Source organism: Panicum hallii, chromosome 4 (genome assembly GCF_002211085.1).
Source record: "Panicum hallii strain FIL2 chromosome 4, PHallii_v3.1, whole genome shotgun sequence".
Taxonomy (NCBI): domain Eukaryota; kingdom Viridiplantae; phylum Streptophyta; class Magnoliopsida; order Poales; family Poaceae; genus Panicum; species Panicum hallii.
In genome coordinates, this window is record NC_038045.1 from 971,592 (window position 1) to 989,900 (window position 18,309).

At 46.5% G+C, this 18,309-nt stretch overlaps 2 protein-coding genes across 3 annotated transcripts; one reads left to right on the plus strand and one right to left on the minus strand.

Moving 5' to 3' along the window:
* The first annotated feature begins 621 nt into the window (after positions 1-621).
* LOC112888828 (ras-related protein RABA3-like) lies at positions 622-1,814 on the plus strand. Its single transcript, XM_025955169.1, has one exon. It carries the CDS (start codon positions 925-927, stop codon positions 1,603-1,605), a length of 681 nt encoding a protein of 226 aa, XP_025810954.1. The 5' UTR covers positions 622-924; the 3' UTR covers positions 1,606-1,814.
* Positions 1,815-1,839: 25 nt separating this feature from the next.
* Positions 1,840-6,381, minus strand: LOC112888826 (ATPase family AAA domain-containing protein 1-like). Of its 2 annotated transcripts, XM_025955168.1 has the most exons (6): positions 6,004-6,381; positions 5,531-5,831; positions 5,222-5,380; positions 2,872-3,167; positions 2,301-2,429; positions 1,840-2,187 (listed from the first exon to the last, which is right to left on the minus strand). In XM_025955168.1, the coding sequence occupies exons 1-6, from the start codon at positions 6,199-6,201 to the stop codon at positions 2,179-2,181; spliced, it is 1,092 nt and encodes a 363-aa protein (XP_025810953.1). In that variant the 5' UTR covers positions 6,202-6,381; the 3' UTR covers positions 1,840-2,178. The 2 variants fall into 2 exon arrangements, with proteins under 2 accessions (XP_025810953.1, XP_025810952.1); XM_025955167.1 differs by having other exon boundaries at positions 1,840-2,429; positions 6,004-6,375.
* Between the last annotated feature and the right edge of the window lie 11,928 nt (positions 6,382-18,309).

An 18,309-nucleotide genomic window follows, 5' to 3' on the forward strand; every position in this document is an offset into this window, starting at 1 on the left:
CAGAGGGGTACTACTGCATATGACGTGCTGGGCGTAGCAGTTGGGGACTGCACAGCTCGATCGGTGTGTGCTAAAGCAGACTGAACCCATACCTCCCGACCGATAAACTTTATCCATTCTTCTGGTCCACTTGGTAACCTAACTGCTGGGCTAGGTAGCGTCATGCGACCAGTGATTAGGTTAAGGGTTGCGTGATCCACGACGTCTGCATATCCCTGCTCTCCGTCCGATTCCTGTGCTTGCATATGAATAGAGAGAAATGTCTTTTGCTCTATCTCTTAAGGATAAAACTAAGTAACCAAAATCAGTTTGAATTGTATTATCCTCCGCCGTCATTTATATTTCTAGCAAAATCGAACTGGATGACGGTCAACTGAGTGGTTCACACGACGATGATCAATAAAGTTAAGGGACGCCGTTAAAAATACGAAAGCATCAGAAAGAAAACCTTGGAAAAAGAAGCATGGCATTTGCACGTGCCTATCTAACCTAAGGTAGGCGCTACAACAAGTTAGTTTTTCCTAGGATGAATGAATGCCGAAAGAGAAAAGTTCCATAGCTAGGAACCAAACTCACTGTAGGACACTAGGACAAACGTACGCAACTGTAGTGGTGGCAGTAATTAGCAACAGATTATCAACACCAAGAACCCCTTTCATCTCTGTCAGTCAGCAGCGGTCTCCATTATGAAAGATGCTGATGAGCACCTCCAATAGGAGGAGGAGCTGAGAGCAACCCCTCCTCATCGCCCTCCCAACCACTCTGCTCCTTATGTCACCAGCACAAATATTTATGCACACACACGCAGATCGGATGTCAGACGAGGCATGCAACAAGCTTATACTTGGGAAGAGCTAGCAAGAGACTCGTGTAGCTTGGGAGAAGCCAAGTCATTGCTGCAGGTGAGCCTGGAGAGGTCGAGCAATGGAGGAGGACTACGTGTTCAAGATCGTGGTGATCGGCGACTCGGCGGTGGGGAAGACGCAGCTGCTGGGGCGCTTCACCCGCGATGAGTTCTTCCTCGACTCCAAGTCCACCATCGGCATCGAGTTCCAGACGCGCACCGTCGACATCGCCCGGCGGCGCGTCAAGGCCCAGATTTGGGACACCGCCGGCCAGGAGCGCTACAGGGCGGTCACCAGCGCCTACTACCGGGGCGCGCTGGGGGCCATGCTCGTCTACGACGTCACCAGGCGCCACACCTTCGAGCACGCCGCGCGCTGGGTCGACGAGCTCCGCGCCCACGCCGACAAGTCCATCGTCGTCATGCTCATGGGCAACAAGGCCGACCTGGCCGCCGCCGGACGCGCGGTGCCCGCCGACGAGGCGGCCGCCTTCGCCGAGGAGCAGGGGCTCTTCTTCTCGGAGGCGTCCGCGCTCAGCGGGGAGAACGTCGAGCGCGCCTTCCTCAGGCTGCTCGAGGAGATCCACGCCAACGTGTCCAGGAGGCCGCTGGGGGTCGCGGCGGACGAGGAGGCCAGCGCCGACGGGCACGGTGGCGCGGACGTGTTGATGCTCAAGGGCACTAAGCTGTCGCTCGCTGAAGAGATGTCCATCATGGAGACGAGCGCCTTGAGGAGAGCAAGCAGCTGCTCGTGCTCGTAATGATAAATCGTGGTGCGAAGCTGATTCTTTCACACATAAAGTAGTCTGAAGTTTGGACAAGCATGTTTCACAGCAATCTGCTTGCGATGGATCATCAGAACAAAAGATCCAACGATTTCTCAGGGAACACGGGATTGCTTTGTCATAGTACTGATGGCAGGTGTCAAACAGTTTATGCTCTGAAATGAATTTCCTTGACAGAGATTAAAGGCATGTGAGTAATAGAATCAGATAAAACGAAGTGCATTCGTGGACCTGGAATGCAAGAGCCCTTTCTTCATTATGTATATTGACTACCCTAAAACTGTTTAAAAATACAAGGCAAGCAAAACAGTACTTCAGCCAGACAACCATGGAGTTCTGATAATTATATTTTTTGGCCAGACACAGAGAATTCTGAATCAACTTAAACATCAGTGCAAGCTTGCCAATTTGCCAGCTGCAATTAGCTTCAAAAACTGGTGCAGCCTCACCACGCAAAAAGGAACTAATACATGTGCTGAACCTTCGCAAGCTGCACAAGAAAACCTAACGAAATCGAGGTAATGCTTGCTTTTACTCCACTGCAGGTTTTCATGAGATCTAGCAAAAGGATTAGATTAAGGTGAAGAAGGCTCTTGCGGTTCTGATTCTGACTGACTGTTCTGAACTATTCGAGACATCAGCTTAGATATCTCAAAGATTGCGCTCTGTACCTGATCGTCTTCTGAATCCGAGGGCCGAACCCACAAGGGCGACTGTAGCCCCGAGCTTGCAGCCTTCTTGCCCTTTCTAGATGTTGATAGGGCTCTCTCCAGGTCTGATTGTCTCAATGGTCTAGGCTTCTGAAACAGAAGTAGTAAGTCACGAATCAAATCCAATGCGAGGTTGAAGAAGCCTTTCTAAGTTAACTCTAAATCAACTTCACCAGTGTCCAGAGAAATATAAACAGCACAACTGTTATTACGAAATCAGGTAATGAGAAGTCCAAATAACAATACTATATAAATTTTTTCCATGAATGCAACATACTAAATCAACAGAAGTCATGTTAAACTGATTGTAGCAAATATGCTGAACTGATATGTTAATGCTAGTAATTAAGTAAAATGCTACAGAAGATATGTTAAACTGATTGTAGAAAATACTATTGAATTATCAGAAGTCAATATGTGCTCTAATTTAGTACTAAGGTTGTTAACTTACTATCAGAAGTGGAAACAAGTGTTATAAACAACAGTGTGAAATCTTGTATACCAACAAACTGAGTGGAAATAAAAGACTCACATCTAATTTCCTCCCATTTTTCTCATTATCCAACAACTCCCTGATAGGGTAGAATGCTGCCTGCTTGCACAGTTCTAGGATATCTGATCCAGTAAAGCCCTCACACAATCTTGCAATGTGATCATAATCAATATTAGGCTCAACATTTTCACCCTTCAATACAACCTGAAGTATCTTGCTCCTTTCACTCTGAACAGGAATTCCAATTTCAAATATCTGAGTAAAGCGCCTGAGGATGGCCTCATCTAACTCAGAAGGCCTGTTTGTAGCAGCAAGGACCATCACACGAGCATTCTCTGCAAAAGACATATATTTATAATTAAATATTGCTCAGTAATATCTACCGAAGTAAATTTGTACAGTAAATATTTCTATATCCATATGCGGTAACAATCCTTTTCCAAAAATAGAATAAGCTTGCAAGGAAAATTTAATGTGGTTCCAAATAAGACATCACGGCAAACAAGTGCAGCTGTAGACTAATTTCTCATGCCTGCCTCAGGCATACTATAGGGCTTGCTCGCTGCGGCTGCAGCTCCAGCCGCTCGGCTGCTGCAGCTGGGGGGCTGCTGCTGCAGTGGCAGCCGCAGCCACAGCCGCAGCTGCTGCAGCCGAGCACGCCAATAAGTTCATGTAGAAATTCACCTAGAAAGCATGCCATATGGCAAAGGCTATCATGTTATTACTTATTAGTTATAGTTTCTCTGAAGTAACATCCTTTCAGTATCTAGAACTTTTGAAAACACGCTTCCCATGAAAGCAGCATTGGTTATGGTTCTCAATAATAATAAGAATATCATCAAGTGAATTCCTAAGCAATCATGAGTGAAAAAAAAGCATATTATAAACATGTTCTTCTCATGTAAGGTAGCTCATTGATGGAAGCAAGTGAGTTGCTCCCTGTACATTGAAAGCATCCCATATAACCAGCCATAATGACCATCGATACGAGTCCTAGCAAGGCATAGCCACATTGGTGTCAGATACATTAAGTAAATGACGCGCACCCCAAACCCAGTCAAAACTTACAATCAAACATCCTTGCTTGTTCCAGGGTACAAAATCGGCCAAAATAATGAAAAGATGAATTAAAATCAATTAACAGGGAAAAAACAACAAGACAGCAACAGATCAATAATTGGAAAACCATATAACGAACTGGCCATTAATGGGCTACCATTTTCCCTGAAATCAGTTCCTATAAATATATATTACTACTGCACTATATTCTCCTTATTTTCTTTGTGAAGTCACCCAGTTCTTACATAAATTCTATACTGATTTCCAGAAAAAGCACATTAGCTTCTTTTGGTACATATGATTACCAAGATATATTATATACTGAACGTTAAAGGCTAAAAGAGTTTCACTCAGATAAACAGATCAGAACAAGTCATAAACTTAAACAAAACATATCTACATGGTAACCAGTGTGCCGTAGAGGGTCACTGCTATTGGCTGCTACAGCATTTGTTTTGGGAATGTTACTGGATTCAATTAAGGGCAGACAGTGATGCAGCTAGGTAATGATGATTAGGAGGGGCAGCTAAGCTATTTCAGAGAACAAACACCACTGATTCACGCCTTAAAATTCTTCTTAAGATTTAGGGCTTCAATAGAAAAATAGGATCATAAGGGGGCCAGTCCCCCTACTGGCTCCGTCACTGAGGACAGATTTGGACAAACTTTATCAGTATATAATACAAAGGGGTACTCAAACTGAAACAGCACCAGACTTAATGTTCTGAGACATAGGCCTTGGGCACATGAGGAAGAGGACTAAGGACACATGCTGCTCAATTCCTTTGCTCATGACATACACCACAGCCAGCTTCATCTTTGATGTCGATCAATCAGGAGTTCAGGACGACATTAGGTGACAGCGCATGCAATCTTACAAGCACATCTATTATAAAACTTAAAACATAGGAGGCATGTGCCCCTGCTCAACATAATGTAAGTCTGCTCCATGATTCAATGTAATTTGCAGGCAAAAATGCACTAAATCATTTGGAAGCAATATACATAGACAGAGGTTGGATTTGTTGATAACAACTGAAACACTAGTGAAAATATGTCACTAAAATTGTGTCTGAGCGCTAGCATGAGCCTCATAAATAACACAACAATTAGGCATAATTATTTTCTTAAGGAAACAACCTTAGATAGTGTTGGTTGTCAAATTTATTTATGTTACTACAGTTTGTGAGTGGCACTTACTAAATTGTGATTATGCCTCTTGTGCATTCATAAAGAATCATCATAGGGCAAGTATTTAGTTTTATATGCATCCATACGATTAATCAATGCGATGCTTTCATGCCAGCAGGCAATGATTAAGAGCACTCACGATCAGTGGTGAAGCCGTCCCAGAGGGACATGAACTCCGTCTTCATATTAGTCATGGCTTCATGGTCTGTTGTGCGTCGCTGCCCCAAGAAACTATCAACCTCATCAATGAAGATAATAGCAGGCTGGAGCTTGTGAGCAAGGCTAAACACAGCCGCAACTGCCACAGCAACAACGTGCCAACATCAGCAGCACATCACATACCCACCAAAAAAATAAAACGGTAAAACCAGCAGCGATTCTTAAACTAGTAAGTTTCTAGTGGACAGCTAAAGCAACGATGTGGTTAACACTAGAACCGTTGCCTTACCGAGCTTCTGTGCATCCCCAAACCACTTGCTCATGAGATTGGAAATCCTGACATTGATGAAGACTGCCCCGGACTCCCTGGCGATGGCCTTGGCGAGCATGGTCTTCCCGGTGCCGGGCGGGCCGTAGAGGAGCACGCCCTTCTGGGGGCTGAGGAGCTTGCCGAAGGCGAACAGCTCCGGGCGGCGCAGGGGCAGGATGACGAGCTCGTAGAGCGCCTGCTTGACGTGGTCGAGCCCGCCGATGGAGTCGAACTCGACGTCGATGCTGTCGGGGTTGATGACGTCGCACGCAATCACGTCCTGCGACGGGCAAGCAAGCATTGGCGGGGGATTCGATTCGATTCGATTTGATTTGGGGGCTTCGTGGGACGGTGAGGAGGGGGGACAATGGATTGGAGCGGAGCACCGGTTGAACCCTAGATGGGGGCGCCTGCGGATCGGGGGAAGGGGGAGGCAAGGCAAGGGCACGAACCTCGTAGGGCGTGGTGGAGACGAGCGGGCGTCCGAGGCGCTTGGCGATCTCCTTCTTCTGCTGCGCGGCCTTCTGGGAGGCGGCGCGGTTGGGGTCGAGCTGGCGGAGGCCGGCGAAGAGGACGAGGCAGCTGAGCGCGGCGCTGGCGGCGTAGAGCACGAGCTCCTGCACGAACCGCGACGACTCCGACGACCTCATCGCCCCGCCGCTGCTGCTCCGCGCCGGGGCGGCCGAGGAACCCGATTCTGCCCCTGGCTTGCGGCGGAAGGATTCGCGGGGTTCGGGGGCGGTGGGGGGGATTGGCTCACGGACGGAGGGGGGCAAGGAAGGAAGGGGGCTGGGTGGGGATGGATTAGGGGCGCGAGTCGCGACGCGATTGCGCGGGGCGGGCGGCTTGTGTGCTTGGAGGAGGGGTTTGTGGGGTTGGGTTCCCCGTTCCCTGCTTTTCCGTGGCTTTTGGGGATTAGGGGCCTGGGAGAGAGGAGAGGTTTGACTAGGATTCCACTCATCTCTCGCTGTCGGTGATTTCGTGTTTTCTGTTAGGATGTTTCGTAGCCCAGCCCCCAGCAGGCCCAGTGCTAAAGAGGCTGCCTGCCAAGCTCCCCCAGTTTTCACCACCAGGCCGCATTCGATCCCAACAAGAAGCCCACACCCGAACGCAGCCCAGGAAGACGATTGTTTACGCTTGGGTTGTGACGTTCTCGCTGCTTTCATGTGTTTGCAAATAGTTTTATTCTAATGCTAATTGCTAAGGTATGTTAAAGAAAGAATGTTGTGTTTAAAACTTTTCTTAGTCCTCGGCGCCTAGGTCTCCTAGGCGACTCGAGGTTGGATTGGCGACTAGGGTTTTGATCTCTGTTTCCTGCATTCTTCTCATTCATTTCCCTGATCGGATACATTTTTAGGGTTTGATCTTCGATTCCACGTCCCATCCTACATTTGTCTCAACCTCCTTTTGGAGCCCAGCCGAGATCCGCTAGCCCCTAGTCGCCGCCAGACGTTGGTTCCTTCTCCACGCGGTTGGCGATCTGCTTGGAGAATTAGGCGGAGATGGAGGCGGCAGAGGGGATGATGGAGCGCATGAAGTTGTCGGCGGCGGAGCGCAAGTGTATTTGGGTGGATTGTAGGTGGTCCGGCTAGGGCAAAGGCGGCGGAGAAGTTGGTGAACTCAGATGCATTGGCCCATACCCTTGGGAAGATTTGGTGCCCGATCAAAGGAGTGAATTGCAAGGACTTGGGCGAGAACCATTTTTTATTCATTTTCCTGTAGGCGTCAGGGAAACGGCGTGCCCTAGAGCATGACCCATGGATGTTTGGGAAGGATTTACTGGTGATGATCGATTTGGATGAGACCAAAACCATTGAGGAGATGGAGTTTGTTTCCATCCCCTCGAAGCTGCCGTTTGGGATGATGAACAGATTTACTGGAGAGGCAATTGGAGGGGAACTGGGCTCCTTCGTGGACATGGACATGGATGAAGATGATACGGCTATTGGGCGCTACCTCCGCATTGAGGTGCGGCTTGACATCAGGAAGCCGCTGATGCGAGGGGTCACTGTGTTCGCGGGAGGTGAAGAGGAGAAGCCGATCTGGTGCCCGGTGGAGTATGAATTCCTCCCTGACTTTTGCTACACGTGTGGCATCATTGGCCACACCGATAAGATGTGTGCTACACAACTTCCAACGGGGGATATACAACAATGCAGTAGGAAAATTAGATGCATTCCAGATCGGAGGAGAGGAGAAGAGGGAGGTGAAAATCGTTTTGGCGGCCACAGATCCTCCTTGCAGTGGAGAATTGGAGGGAGCGGGAGCAAAGGAAGTGGTGGCTTCTCTGGCAGCAGGAGTTTTTCTGGACGGACAGGGAGTGATGCCCCGTCTTGGAGGAAGGATGTTGCAGTGAAGGAGAAGACAGTTGTTGGAGAGAAAGATGGAGAGGAAGATGAGGTTACGAGCCCTGTGAAACCTAATAACAGTAAGCAAGTGAAGGGGAAGTCAAAGAGGGCTCTTCTTGTGGATCTTGTTGGTGATACTGGTGCTGTTGTGGAGGGGGAGGTGTCAAGGAAAGAAGTTTTTGCACTCTTGGGGGCAAGGACAAAGATGGTGCAGAAGGGGAGAAGGGGGAACAGTGCCATGCAAAGCATGCACGTAGATGAGGTGATGATGGGTGAGGGGCAGCTGGGTAAGGGCGCAGAGGCACTGACCAATGGGAAAAGCTCAAGGAGTGGCACATTCAAGAGACTGCCAAGAGCAAAGAACTTGTAGGGAAAGGAGGTGAAATCTGGCCTTTCTGACAAGAAACGGCCAATAGAGTCGGAAGTTCCGGTGATGGGGGAGGAAAGAAGCAGAAGGTACTGATGCAATCATATGAAGCGGGGCTGTCGGAACAGCCCTGCGTGAAGCAATGATGGTCATAACATGGAACTATCGGGGGTTGGGGAATGGCCCGGCAGTTTGTGGCCTTCTGAACATACAGAAGGAGGAGGATCCCGACATCTTGTTTCTGTCCGAGACTAAAATGGACTTGAACAAGATTGAAGGTTTGAGATGGTGGCTTGGTTTGACAAACTTGGTGGTGAAAGACTGCAGAGGGAAGAGTGGTGGTCTTGCAGTCTTTTGGAGGAAAGGCGTAAACTTTCACCTTCGTGCAGTGTCATCAACTGTCACATCGACGGTGATGTGGTGGAGGATAATGGTTTCGTTTGGAGGTTCACAGGCTTTTATGGAGAGCCACGCTCTGATAAGAAGGAGCTCTCATGGAAAGCATTGCGTACGCTGAATGCAGCTAGGAGGCATCTGTGGCTCTGCAGGGGGGATTTTAATGAGATCCTCATGAGCCATGAGAAGGAAGGAGGGGTCCCGAAACCACAAATATGCATGGACAGGTTTCGGGAAGCTTAGGAGGAATGTGAGTTACACGATTTGGGCTTCACGGGGGACAAATTCACCTGGTGGAACAATAGCCACACGAGAGACGACTACATTCGTGAACAGCTTGATAGAGCTGTTGCGGATGCGGCATGGTGTTCTCGTTTCCCGAGCATCAGAGTGAAGAATGGAGACCCGTGCCACTCAGATCATCGGCCTGTCATCGTGACAATGGACGAGGACTGCGAGTTGGGGAGTTCATCTACTGGTCCCCAGCTTCGGTTTGAGGCAAATTGGGTGCAGGAGGAAAATTGTGAAGCGGTAGTGGAGATTGGCGATGGAGGGACGATCGGGGCGGGTCCTATCGGTGGTGCATGGAGTGGCTGCGGATTTGTGGGATTGGAGCCGAAACATCTTGGGTGATCCGGAGAAATGGATCAAGTTCACCAAAAAAGCACTGGAGGCGTGCAGAAAAAAGAAAATAACAAATGAGAATGTGGCTGCTGTGGAGGTGCTGAAACATAAGCTAGAGAAACTGGAGAATCAGAGGGAGTTGTATTGGAAACAGCAGGCCAAGGTACATTGGCTGAAACATGGAGATAGAAACACAAAGTTCTTCCATGGCTTTGCATCGGAAAGGAGGAGGCGAAATAGAATTCAAAAATTGATAGATGATGATGGGAGAGTGGTGGAGGAGGCGAGGGGGATGCTGAGCCTGGTGACTAACTATTATACTTCTTTGTTTGAGTCCAATGAAGGTACGGGGTATGATGAGCTGTTAGAGTGAGTACCCCATCGTGTCGACGGCCACATGAATGATGAACTCATGAAGGAGTATAGTGAGGAGGAAATTAAGGCTGCTCTGGAGAATATGGGAGATTTAAAAGCCCCAGGGTCGGATGGCATGCTAATTTATTCTATAAAAAATATTGGCACATTGTTGGAGTAGATGTTGTGAGGGAGGTCAAAGCACTACTGAACGGAGGGGACATGCCTGAAGGATGGAATGATACTGTTGTTGTACTCATTCTGAAAGTCTCAAATCCGGAGAAACTCAAATATTTACGGCCGATCAGCTTATGCAATGTGATATACAAAATTGCATTATCGAACCATTTGAAAACTGTTCTCCCTGATATAATATCCTTGAATCAAAGTGCTTTTGTACCGGTTGATAATAGACAATGTTTTATTGGCTTATGAATTGACCCATCATATGCATAATAAGATGAGAGGAGTAGATGGGTATGCTGCTCTGAAACTTGATATGAGTAAAGCCTATGACTGTGTTGAATGGGATTTCCTGCGGCAAATGTTGATAAAGCTGGGATTCCATCATGATTGGCTGAATGTGGCTATGAAATTTGTCTCTACAGTTTCTTACCGTGTCAAAGTCAATGGTGAGCTGACGGATGTAATCACTCCGCAAAGGGGGCTTAGGCAAGGCGATCCTCTCTCACCATATCTCACTACCGGATTCAGGCTCTTTGCCAAGTGTCTGACTCGGCAAAGCCCCGATTACACTCGGCAAAGAGCACTCGGCAGCGATTTTATCAGCAAAGACGTCTTTGCCGAGTGCCTTTCCTCTACACTCGGCAAAGTATTTTTTTTAAGATTTTATTTTGTTTTTTCTCCGTCCCCGGATGGGGAGCCTCCATTTTACACAGGCACATATTCACACAGGTATATTATTTGAAATTTCATATACACAACCAAATTCACCCAAGTCTTATCATCACACAACAAAATTTACCAAAGTCTTATCATCACACAACTAAAACCACATACACAAGTTCACCACACAAGAGTTAACAACGATAAAGTTCACCACACAAATTTCATGATCGCTGATTTGGTGTTGCCTGATTTGGAGATGGCGTAGCATGCGGATCATTTGATGCCGCCGATTGTCTCTACACAGAGGAGAAGAGATTGCATGTGAGACAAGATAAATAACGATCATACATAAATACAACTTATCCCCACTCACAGGAGTAGAGTACGGATCAGGTGGTGGAGGTTGCGCGAACAGAGAAGCTAGCGGAGGTACACCCGTTGCAGCGCTAAGACTCTGCATGTAAGTAAGTACATCACTCATCCTTTGCTCCAACTCCTGTCGTTTCCTCGTCTCTTCTTCCAGCCGGCCCTGCACAGTTTTCACCCCAATGTTACAATAATGCAAAGAAAAGGTATGTAATAATCAACGAACGACGGATAAAGAAGGAATAACCTGGAATGCCTGTATATGATGGCGTGAAGTGTCCTGCCGAGGTCGTATGGCTAGGCTCGCACTCGTGCTCCTTGCTCGAATCTGAGAAAGAGTAGGAGTAGAGGACGAGTCGATTGCGCCATCGGCAATCCAGTACCGTCCTTTCTTCTTACCTCCTCCGATCCTCATGACGATCTCTGTGTAAAGGTCCTTTGTGGTGGGGTCATATTCTGGGCCATGGACCTCCCTTGCCATCAATGTGTACTCACTGAGGCGGGTGTGGATGCTCGCATTGTTGTATGCCTCGGACCCATCCTCCGGGTTGTAGCTGACATCGAAGGTCGCCTTTCCCTTGTGGTACAGAGCAAATGCCGTGAAGAGGTTGCAAGGCTGGCCACCATGTGATGATGACTACGAGAAAAGCAACAAGATGATTAGAAAGCATGCATAATTGAGCGTTAGATGAAATAAATGTATTCGCGTACCCATACTTCAGCGTATCCGCTGAGGTTGCAGCTGCCTTGATGGTGTGCTACACCTGGCATCATCAAACGTCGCTCCCGGCAAGCAACGTGATTCTCCTCCCACTCCTTGGAGCACCACTTTTGCACTATGCGTCACTAGCAATCGGGATAGGAGATGCACCAATTAGGAGTCACCTACAGGACACCAAGTACATGCATGACGTATTAGAAGATGAAATTAAGCCGTCCTAATGTAGAAAAAGAATCAAGCCACGGTGTTCTGTTCTTTACCTATATGTACTGCTCCGGAGTCAAATAAATTGTTCTTACTTCTTCTTTGGTGACCCTCTGTCCAAGGACGGTGGCGTGGTAATTTCTGGCAGTTTGGATACGCGCCTCGTAGTGAATCTCCCAGACTAGTTTCTTACAGCAGTTGGTGATCACCACATCCGCCTCGCCCTCTTTACCAGCCTCGCATATGAAGAAATCCTACATATACAAACACAATGGATCTTATTCATTTATGGTATAAAATTGTGCAATTAATATGCGATTTATTGAGCACTTACCCGCAGCTCTTTCTTCACCCGCTCTGCCTTGTTGCTGAATACCCTGCCCTCCCGATCTTCAGCATCGGGGGCCGCGGTGTAGTGCTCAAACGTATAGGCCGGCTCCCACACTCCGCCATACTCAACCATTGACGGTGCGCTTGTGAGAAGCTCCAGGGTGCACAATCTTCCAACCCCTGCACAAGTGATTAAGAAAAATCATTAGTTTCTATTCCAGATTTGAACATATAATATGTAGAAGCGGTGAAAACATTTAAAGTTACCTGTCCTTATCGGGAGTAATCAGCGGGCGCCTGTCACGAGGTATCGGTTGGTGAGGGAGACTCGAGGGACCTCGCAAGTAGACTCTCGACGCACCAGAGACTGCGGAACCAGAGCCCGCGGAACCAGAGGCGGTGTGCTGCGCCTCCTCGTCCTCCTCCTGCGACTCCTCGTCCCTCTCCCGCACCTCCTCGTCCTGCGTAGGCAACTGTGCCTCCTCCTCCGTGTCGTCCTGCGAGGGCCCCTGTGAGCTCCCCCTCCCCCTCTCCCTCCATGACGACCCCTCTACTACATCGGACGGTGCAGGGGCACTCCTCGCCCTGAAGTAAAGGGACAGTACGTTCCTCAAGTAACCACCGTCCACCATTTTTGTTCAATCACCTGAAATTAAGAAGAGTAAACCAATAAGTACAGATAAACATGACATACTTAGAAAGAGATGCAAAATAAATAAAACATAATTACATAATAATATAGTATTACATTGATTAAAAGTAATCTTCATCGTCAGAATTAGCTGGATCATAAGTCTCATCATCACTATCAACCATATCATAGTCCGCATTATCCGAAGCATAACTATCGTTATTGACATTGCCTAAATGTAATGCTTCTAGCATTTGTAAGTCTTTTGCATTTTGCACCTCCTCCTCCTCCTCCTCATCATCATCATCATCAACAACCATTTCAACTTCCGTTCTGATCGCTTCAGTTAAGTCTATCTCAAATTGCCCTTCTCGCCCCTCTTCTTGAAAGAACTCTCCGTCATATGTGTTTGGGTCTAAGTTGTAATCCTCATCGATTGGGACAGGTACTTTGCCATGCGGTGATACCTTGTGCACAACATACCAACCCTTAAGATGCTCCTTGGTTTGGCACGCATATGGAAGATAATAAACTTGTATGGCTTGTTGGGCCACAATATACACATCGTCTCCTGGTAAGATGGAATCCTGTCAGACCTGCACTAGCCCAAGATTAGAATATGTCCGTCTTGTTACCTCTGGATCAAACCAATGGCATTTAAATATGACGGGATTGAGAGGTTTGGAACCATGAAAACTGAGTTCGTATATTTCTTCAATTCTTCCATAATACTCGACATTATCAAGGCCAGGAGTAAAAACTCCAGAATTTGTGGTCTTTCGATTGGGTCGACTTGCCTCATGGCTTCTCGTCCAAAAACGATATCCATTAACGTCATAACCAGAATATGACCTGACCCTATAGTCAAAGCCATCGGCAACCTGTCTCAACTCGGCGCTCATCCTATGACCCTGCAAGTTCAAGCACGATAGATCGTTATATTATTTGCACATAAGAACAACTACGAATGACAAACTAAGTACGAGCTAGATTGGACGGTACCTGCTGTTTGAACCAAGCAATGAAAGTGGGCGATCCATTCCCCGCGCCCTATCTAAGAAGGGTATCACATTCCTGCTGGGTAGGATCCCTTGATTGACGCCAAAACTCACGAAGAAATTGCTTCATGTACGGCACCACCTCTTCAAGGTTGGTCAACACATATAGCATGATCTGACGCCACTCTTGAGGGCTCAATGTCTTAGTGGTCGAACCACTTGAACTTCCGAGTTGCCCTTGCAAAAGGCTGAGGTTCGATTCATTTTCGCTAGCATTGTAACGAGGGGGAGGATTATCCACGCTAGGGAGGTTGTCACCTACAGGACAGCAAGTACATGCATGACATATTAGAAGATGAAATTAAGCCGTCCTAATGTAGAAAACGAATCAAGCCATGATGTTCTGTTCTTACCATAGTATGTTGTTGTGAAGTTGGACACCTCTTCATGAATGTATGCCGAGTGCTTTTTCAAGAAAGCATCGGTCCTGTTGATCCACTCAATAGTCATCCTAGCCTGACTTGGGCGGCCAGTGTACATCCACGCACGGTCTTCCATCCTCTAACATATACACCGGAAACAGAGTAATATCAATTAGAACCCTAGCTAGTAAGTAGTGCTGATGGTAGGTCCTGTATATGCCTATCAAGCCATTAAAGACTTTCTATCTCATTAATTGGTGTTTGGCTGGTGATCTCCGCGCGCTTCTTGGCTTTCTACGATGCACACCAAATTTAGAGAAACTCAGTCTTCAACTTTGTCAGGTATGCACTTTCCAAATACGGCTGTTGTTACCTTACTAAAACTATCATGTATAACAGGATGAGTGGTTTTCATAATTTTGTCCATTTGTTACAGAAAGAAAAATGTGTACTGAAAATGGAAGACAACAATCCAATTGGACAAAATTGGAACTTGTCTTGAGGAATTTAACATCCAGAAGATCTAGAATACAGAGTTTCAGTGTAAGTTAGCAACACTTCTCAACGTTATAGTTCAGCAATTCACCAATAATTGACACAGGAAATGATCTATTAAATTAATCGAATTTTTTTCTTGCGTACTATAAACTTTTGAGATAAGGTTAGACATGTTCATGTTTGTTGAGGAGATGAACAATAGAAATCCCCTTGCTTGGGGCTTCTGATGTACACATCTGTTGCCATGGAAATATAGGTTACAATTACTGTCTATAATCACCTATGTTTAGGTTCCACGGTTCTACTGTTGCTGGTTATTGGTATCACTTGAGTAGTGCATTTGTGCTACTTATAAATATTTTAATAGAGATCCTACCAGAGCAGTACCTGCGGATGCAGTACCTGCGGCGGCCGGGGCGGCGGGGGCGCGGTCGGGGGCGCGGGCCGGGGGTGCGGCGGGGGCCGGGGGCGCGGGCGCGGGCACGGGCGCCGCGTGTGATCGAGTGTGTGGGTAATGGAAGCAGGAGCCGGTTACATATGCATCCTCTTTGCCGAGTGCTAGATCTGGGGCACTCGGCAAAGGCCCCTCTTTGCCGAGTGCCCGGATACGGCACTCGGCAAAGAAATCTAATTTTTTTTAAATATTCACATTCTTTGCCAAGTGCCTTGAACCCTACACTCGGCAAAGGATCTATTTGCCGATTGCTTTTCCTTGCACTCGGCAAATAATTTTTATTTTTTTCACTTTTTAGCACCAAACTTTTTTGTTGTGATACTTACATTATATGCAACAGTATATGCAATTTGTGCCCATTACTCGAAGTGTTTGCTATATTTCATAAATTTATTTCATTTTATTGAATTTCTTGTAATTATTGAAATTTGAACTACAAGTCACACGAATAATGGAAAATAATGAATGAAAAAAATGATATTCACATTATTGAAGCATGCGTTGAGACCTTATCGAGAAAAAAAACCAGAAATTTCAAACTTGTTGTCCACAAAACATGACGACGAACTTCTTGTCCAGTTGTTTTTAAAATGTATAAAAAGCAAATATGGTCCGAAAATCATGAAACTTGTCGAGATGTAATGATATTACATGGGGAAGTTGTGATAAAAATCTGACGAGGTTTCATAAAAGTTACAACATACGATGCTTACAAATTAAATATTCTCCAAAGAGAGGTATGATTTTATGTGAAGCCCAATTAGGTGTTAAGCATCGTAAATGTCAAACTTTCAAAAAATCTTATAAAAATTTTATCACAGTGTCCTCACATGATAACGTGACATCTCGATAAGTTTCATAATTTTCCGACCAAATTTGCCTTTTATACAATTTAAACACGACTTGAACACAATTTAGTCGCCATGTTTCGTGAATAGTAGGTTTGAAATTTTTGGTCCTTTCTTCGATAAGGCCTCAAAGCATGCTCATTAACATGAATAACAATTTTTCATTCATTTGTTCCACTATTCGAATGACCACGCAGTTCAAATTTGAATTATTCAAGAAATTCAATAAAATGAAATAAATTGACGAAATATAGCAAACACTTCGATAAATGAACCTAAATTACATATGTTGTTGAGGAGAATGTAGGATGACAATAGAAAAAAATTTGGACAAAATAAAGAAAAAAATATGTATATTTTGCCGAGTGTCTTGTCTAGGCACTCGGCAAAACTCCTCTTTGCCGAGTGTCTTCGACTAGGCACTCGGCAAAGACTCACGCCGTTAATTGCCTCCTGGCGCTCGTTTGCCAAGTGTCTGCCTTTGCCGAGTGCTCGACACTAGGCAAAAAATTCTTTGCCGAGTGTTTTTCTTTGCCTAGTGTGTGGCACTCGGCAAAGGAGTTCACCGTGTGTTTTCCTTTGCCGAGTGCTACACTCGGCAAAGAGGCTCTTTGCCGAGTGTCCGATATTTTGCACTCGGCAAAGCTCTGGACACTCGGCAAAGGCCGCGTTTCCGGTAGTGTCTGTTCTTGATTTGCGCAGAAGCATTTTCATGTCTGCTGAATGCAGCGGAGGGGAGAGGAGAGGAGAAATGGAAGGAGTCCGAGTGTGCCCAGCGGCTCCGAGCATCAACCACTTGTTGTTTGCAGATGATTAGCTGTTACTCTTCAAAATTGAAGAAAAGATTGCAGATCAGTTGCAAAGAATATTTTCATTGTATGAGAGATGCTCGGGTCAGATTATCAACAAGGACAAGCCCTCGATTATGTTTAGTAAAAACACCAGGCAAGAAGAGAAGAGAGAGCAGCAATTACGTCAGCTCTAGAAATTTCTTCTGAGGCTAGAAATGAGAAATATCTTGGTCTCCCAATTTATATGGGCAAATCAAAAGTGCAGACCTTTACTTATCTGAAGGACCGGGTATGGCAGCGTATCCAGGGCTGGAAAGAGAAGCTATTATCCAAAGCAGGGAAGGAGATTCTTATAAAGGCGATTGCCCAAGCCATTCCTTCATATGCCATCTCATGCTTTGATCTCACAAAGACTCTATGTGATGATATTGGGCGGCTGATCTGTCGTTTCTGGTGGTCTCAGCAGGAGAAGGAAAATAAGATGCACTGGTTATCTTGGGAGGTATTATGCACTCGCAAGGAAAAAGGTGGTTTGGGTATAGGGATCTGCACACCTTCAACTTGGCCATGTTGGCTCGGCAGGGATGGAGACTACTGAATGACCTTGACTCATTGTGTTCTCAGGTACTCCGTGCAAAATATTACCTAGGTGGAAATCCTTTGGAGGCAGGAGAAAAACCGGGTATATCCTACTCATGGAGAAGCATATTGCATGGTTTGGCCGCTGTAAAGAAAGGAATAATTTGGAGAGGGTTGGGGATGGTACACAAACATTTGGTCTGACCCGTGGTTTCCGAGAGGAGTCATCAGACAGCCGATCACGCCAAGAGGGAGAACAGTTATAACCAAGGTAGCTGAGCTTATTGATCCACTGACAGGGAAGTGGGACGAAGGTCTGATACGGGATATATTCTGGGAGGAGGACATTCAAGACATTCTGTCTGTACCAATCAAGCAAGGGATGGAGGACACCATTGCGTGGCATTTTGATCCAAAAGGATGTTTCTCAGTTAAGCCAGCATACCATGTGTTAGTGGACAACCGGGAGCAGCACAAAACAAGGCAAGAGGGCTCGCCGAGTTGTTCCACCACACAGGGAGGTACTGTCATATGGAACAGTCTCTGGAAGTTACCTTGTACACCGAAGGTCAAGCAATTTTAGTGGCGACTGGCGCATGATAGCCTGCCACTGAGGATGAGCATAAAACAAAGAGGTATGGAGATAGACACTGTTTGCCCTGTTTGCCGCAGGCTCGACGAGGATGGAGGGCACTGCTTCCTGAAATGCAAGCTTGCCGCATGCGATTGGTGATACTGAGGTCAGCAGGGGAGGTCGTAAACCAAATTCTGCAGCTTTGCTGCGCCTTCGTTGGAGCGGCCAGCCTTCTCTGATGTTGCTTGGAGATCTTAAATATTTGCCCTCATGTAGTCATGTGCCAACATATGCAAGTACTCCGTGAGCCACTGAAAATGTTGGCAGCTTAGTGTTCACTTTTGATATAGGTCAATGATCACTGACATGTAATTTCTATTTAGTGGGTATACCTTTAGCAATTG

Bases quoted from the DNA above. Each gene is read 5' to 3' on its own strand.
- LOC112888828 (XM_025955169.1), top strand. From the start codon at position 925: ATGGAGGAGGACTACGTGTTCAAGATCGTGGTGATCGGCGACTCGGCG.
- LOC112888826 (XM_025955167.1), bottom strand. From the start codon at position 6,201: ATGAGGTCGTCGGAGTCGTCGCGGTTCGTGCAGGAGCTCGTGCTCTAC. The intron at 3,168-5,221 runs GTGAGTGCTCTT...TGTCTTTTGCAG, and splicing joins GGACGGCTTCACCACTGATC to AGAATGCTCGTGTGATGGTC. The intron at 2,430-2,871 runs GTGAGTCTTTTA...CTTCTGTTTCAG, and splicing joins AAAATGGGAGGAAATTAGAT to AAGCCTAGACCATTGAGACA.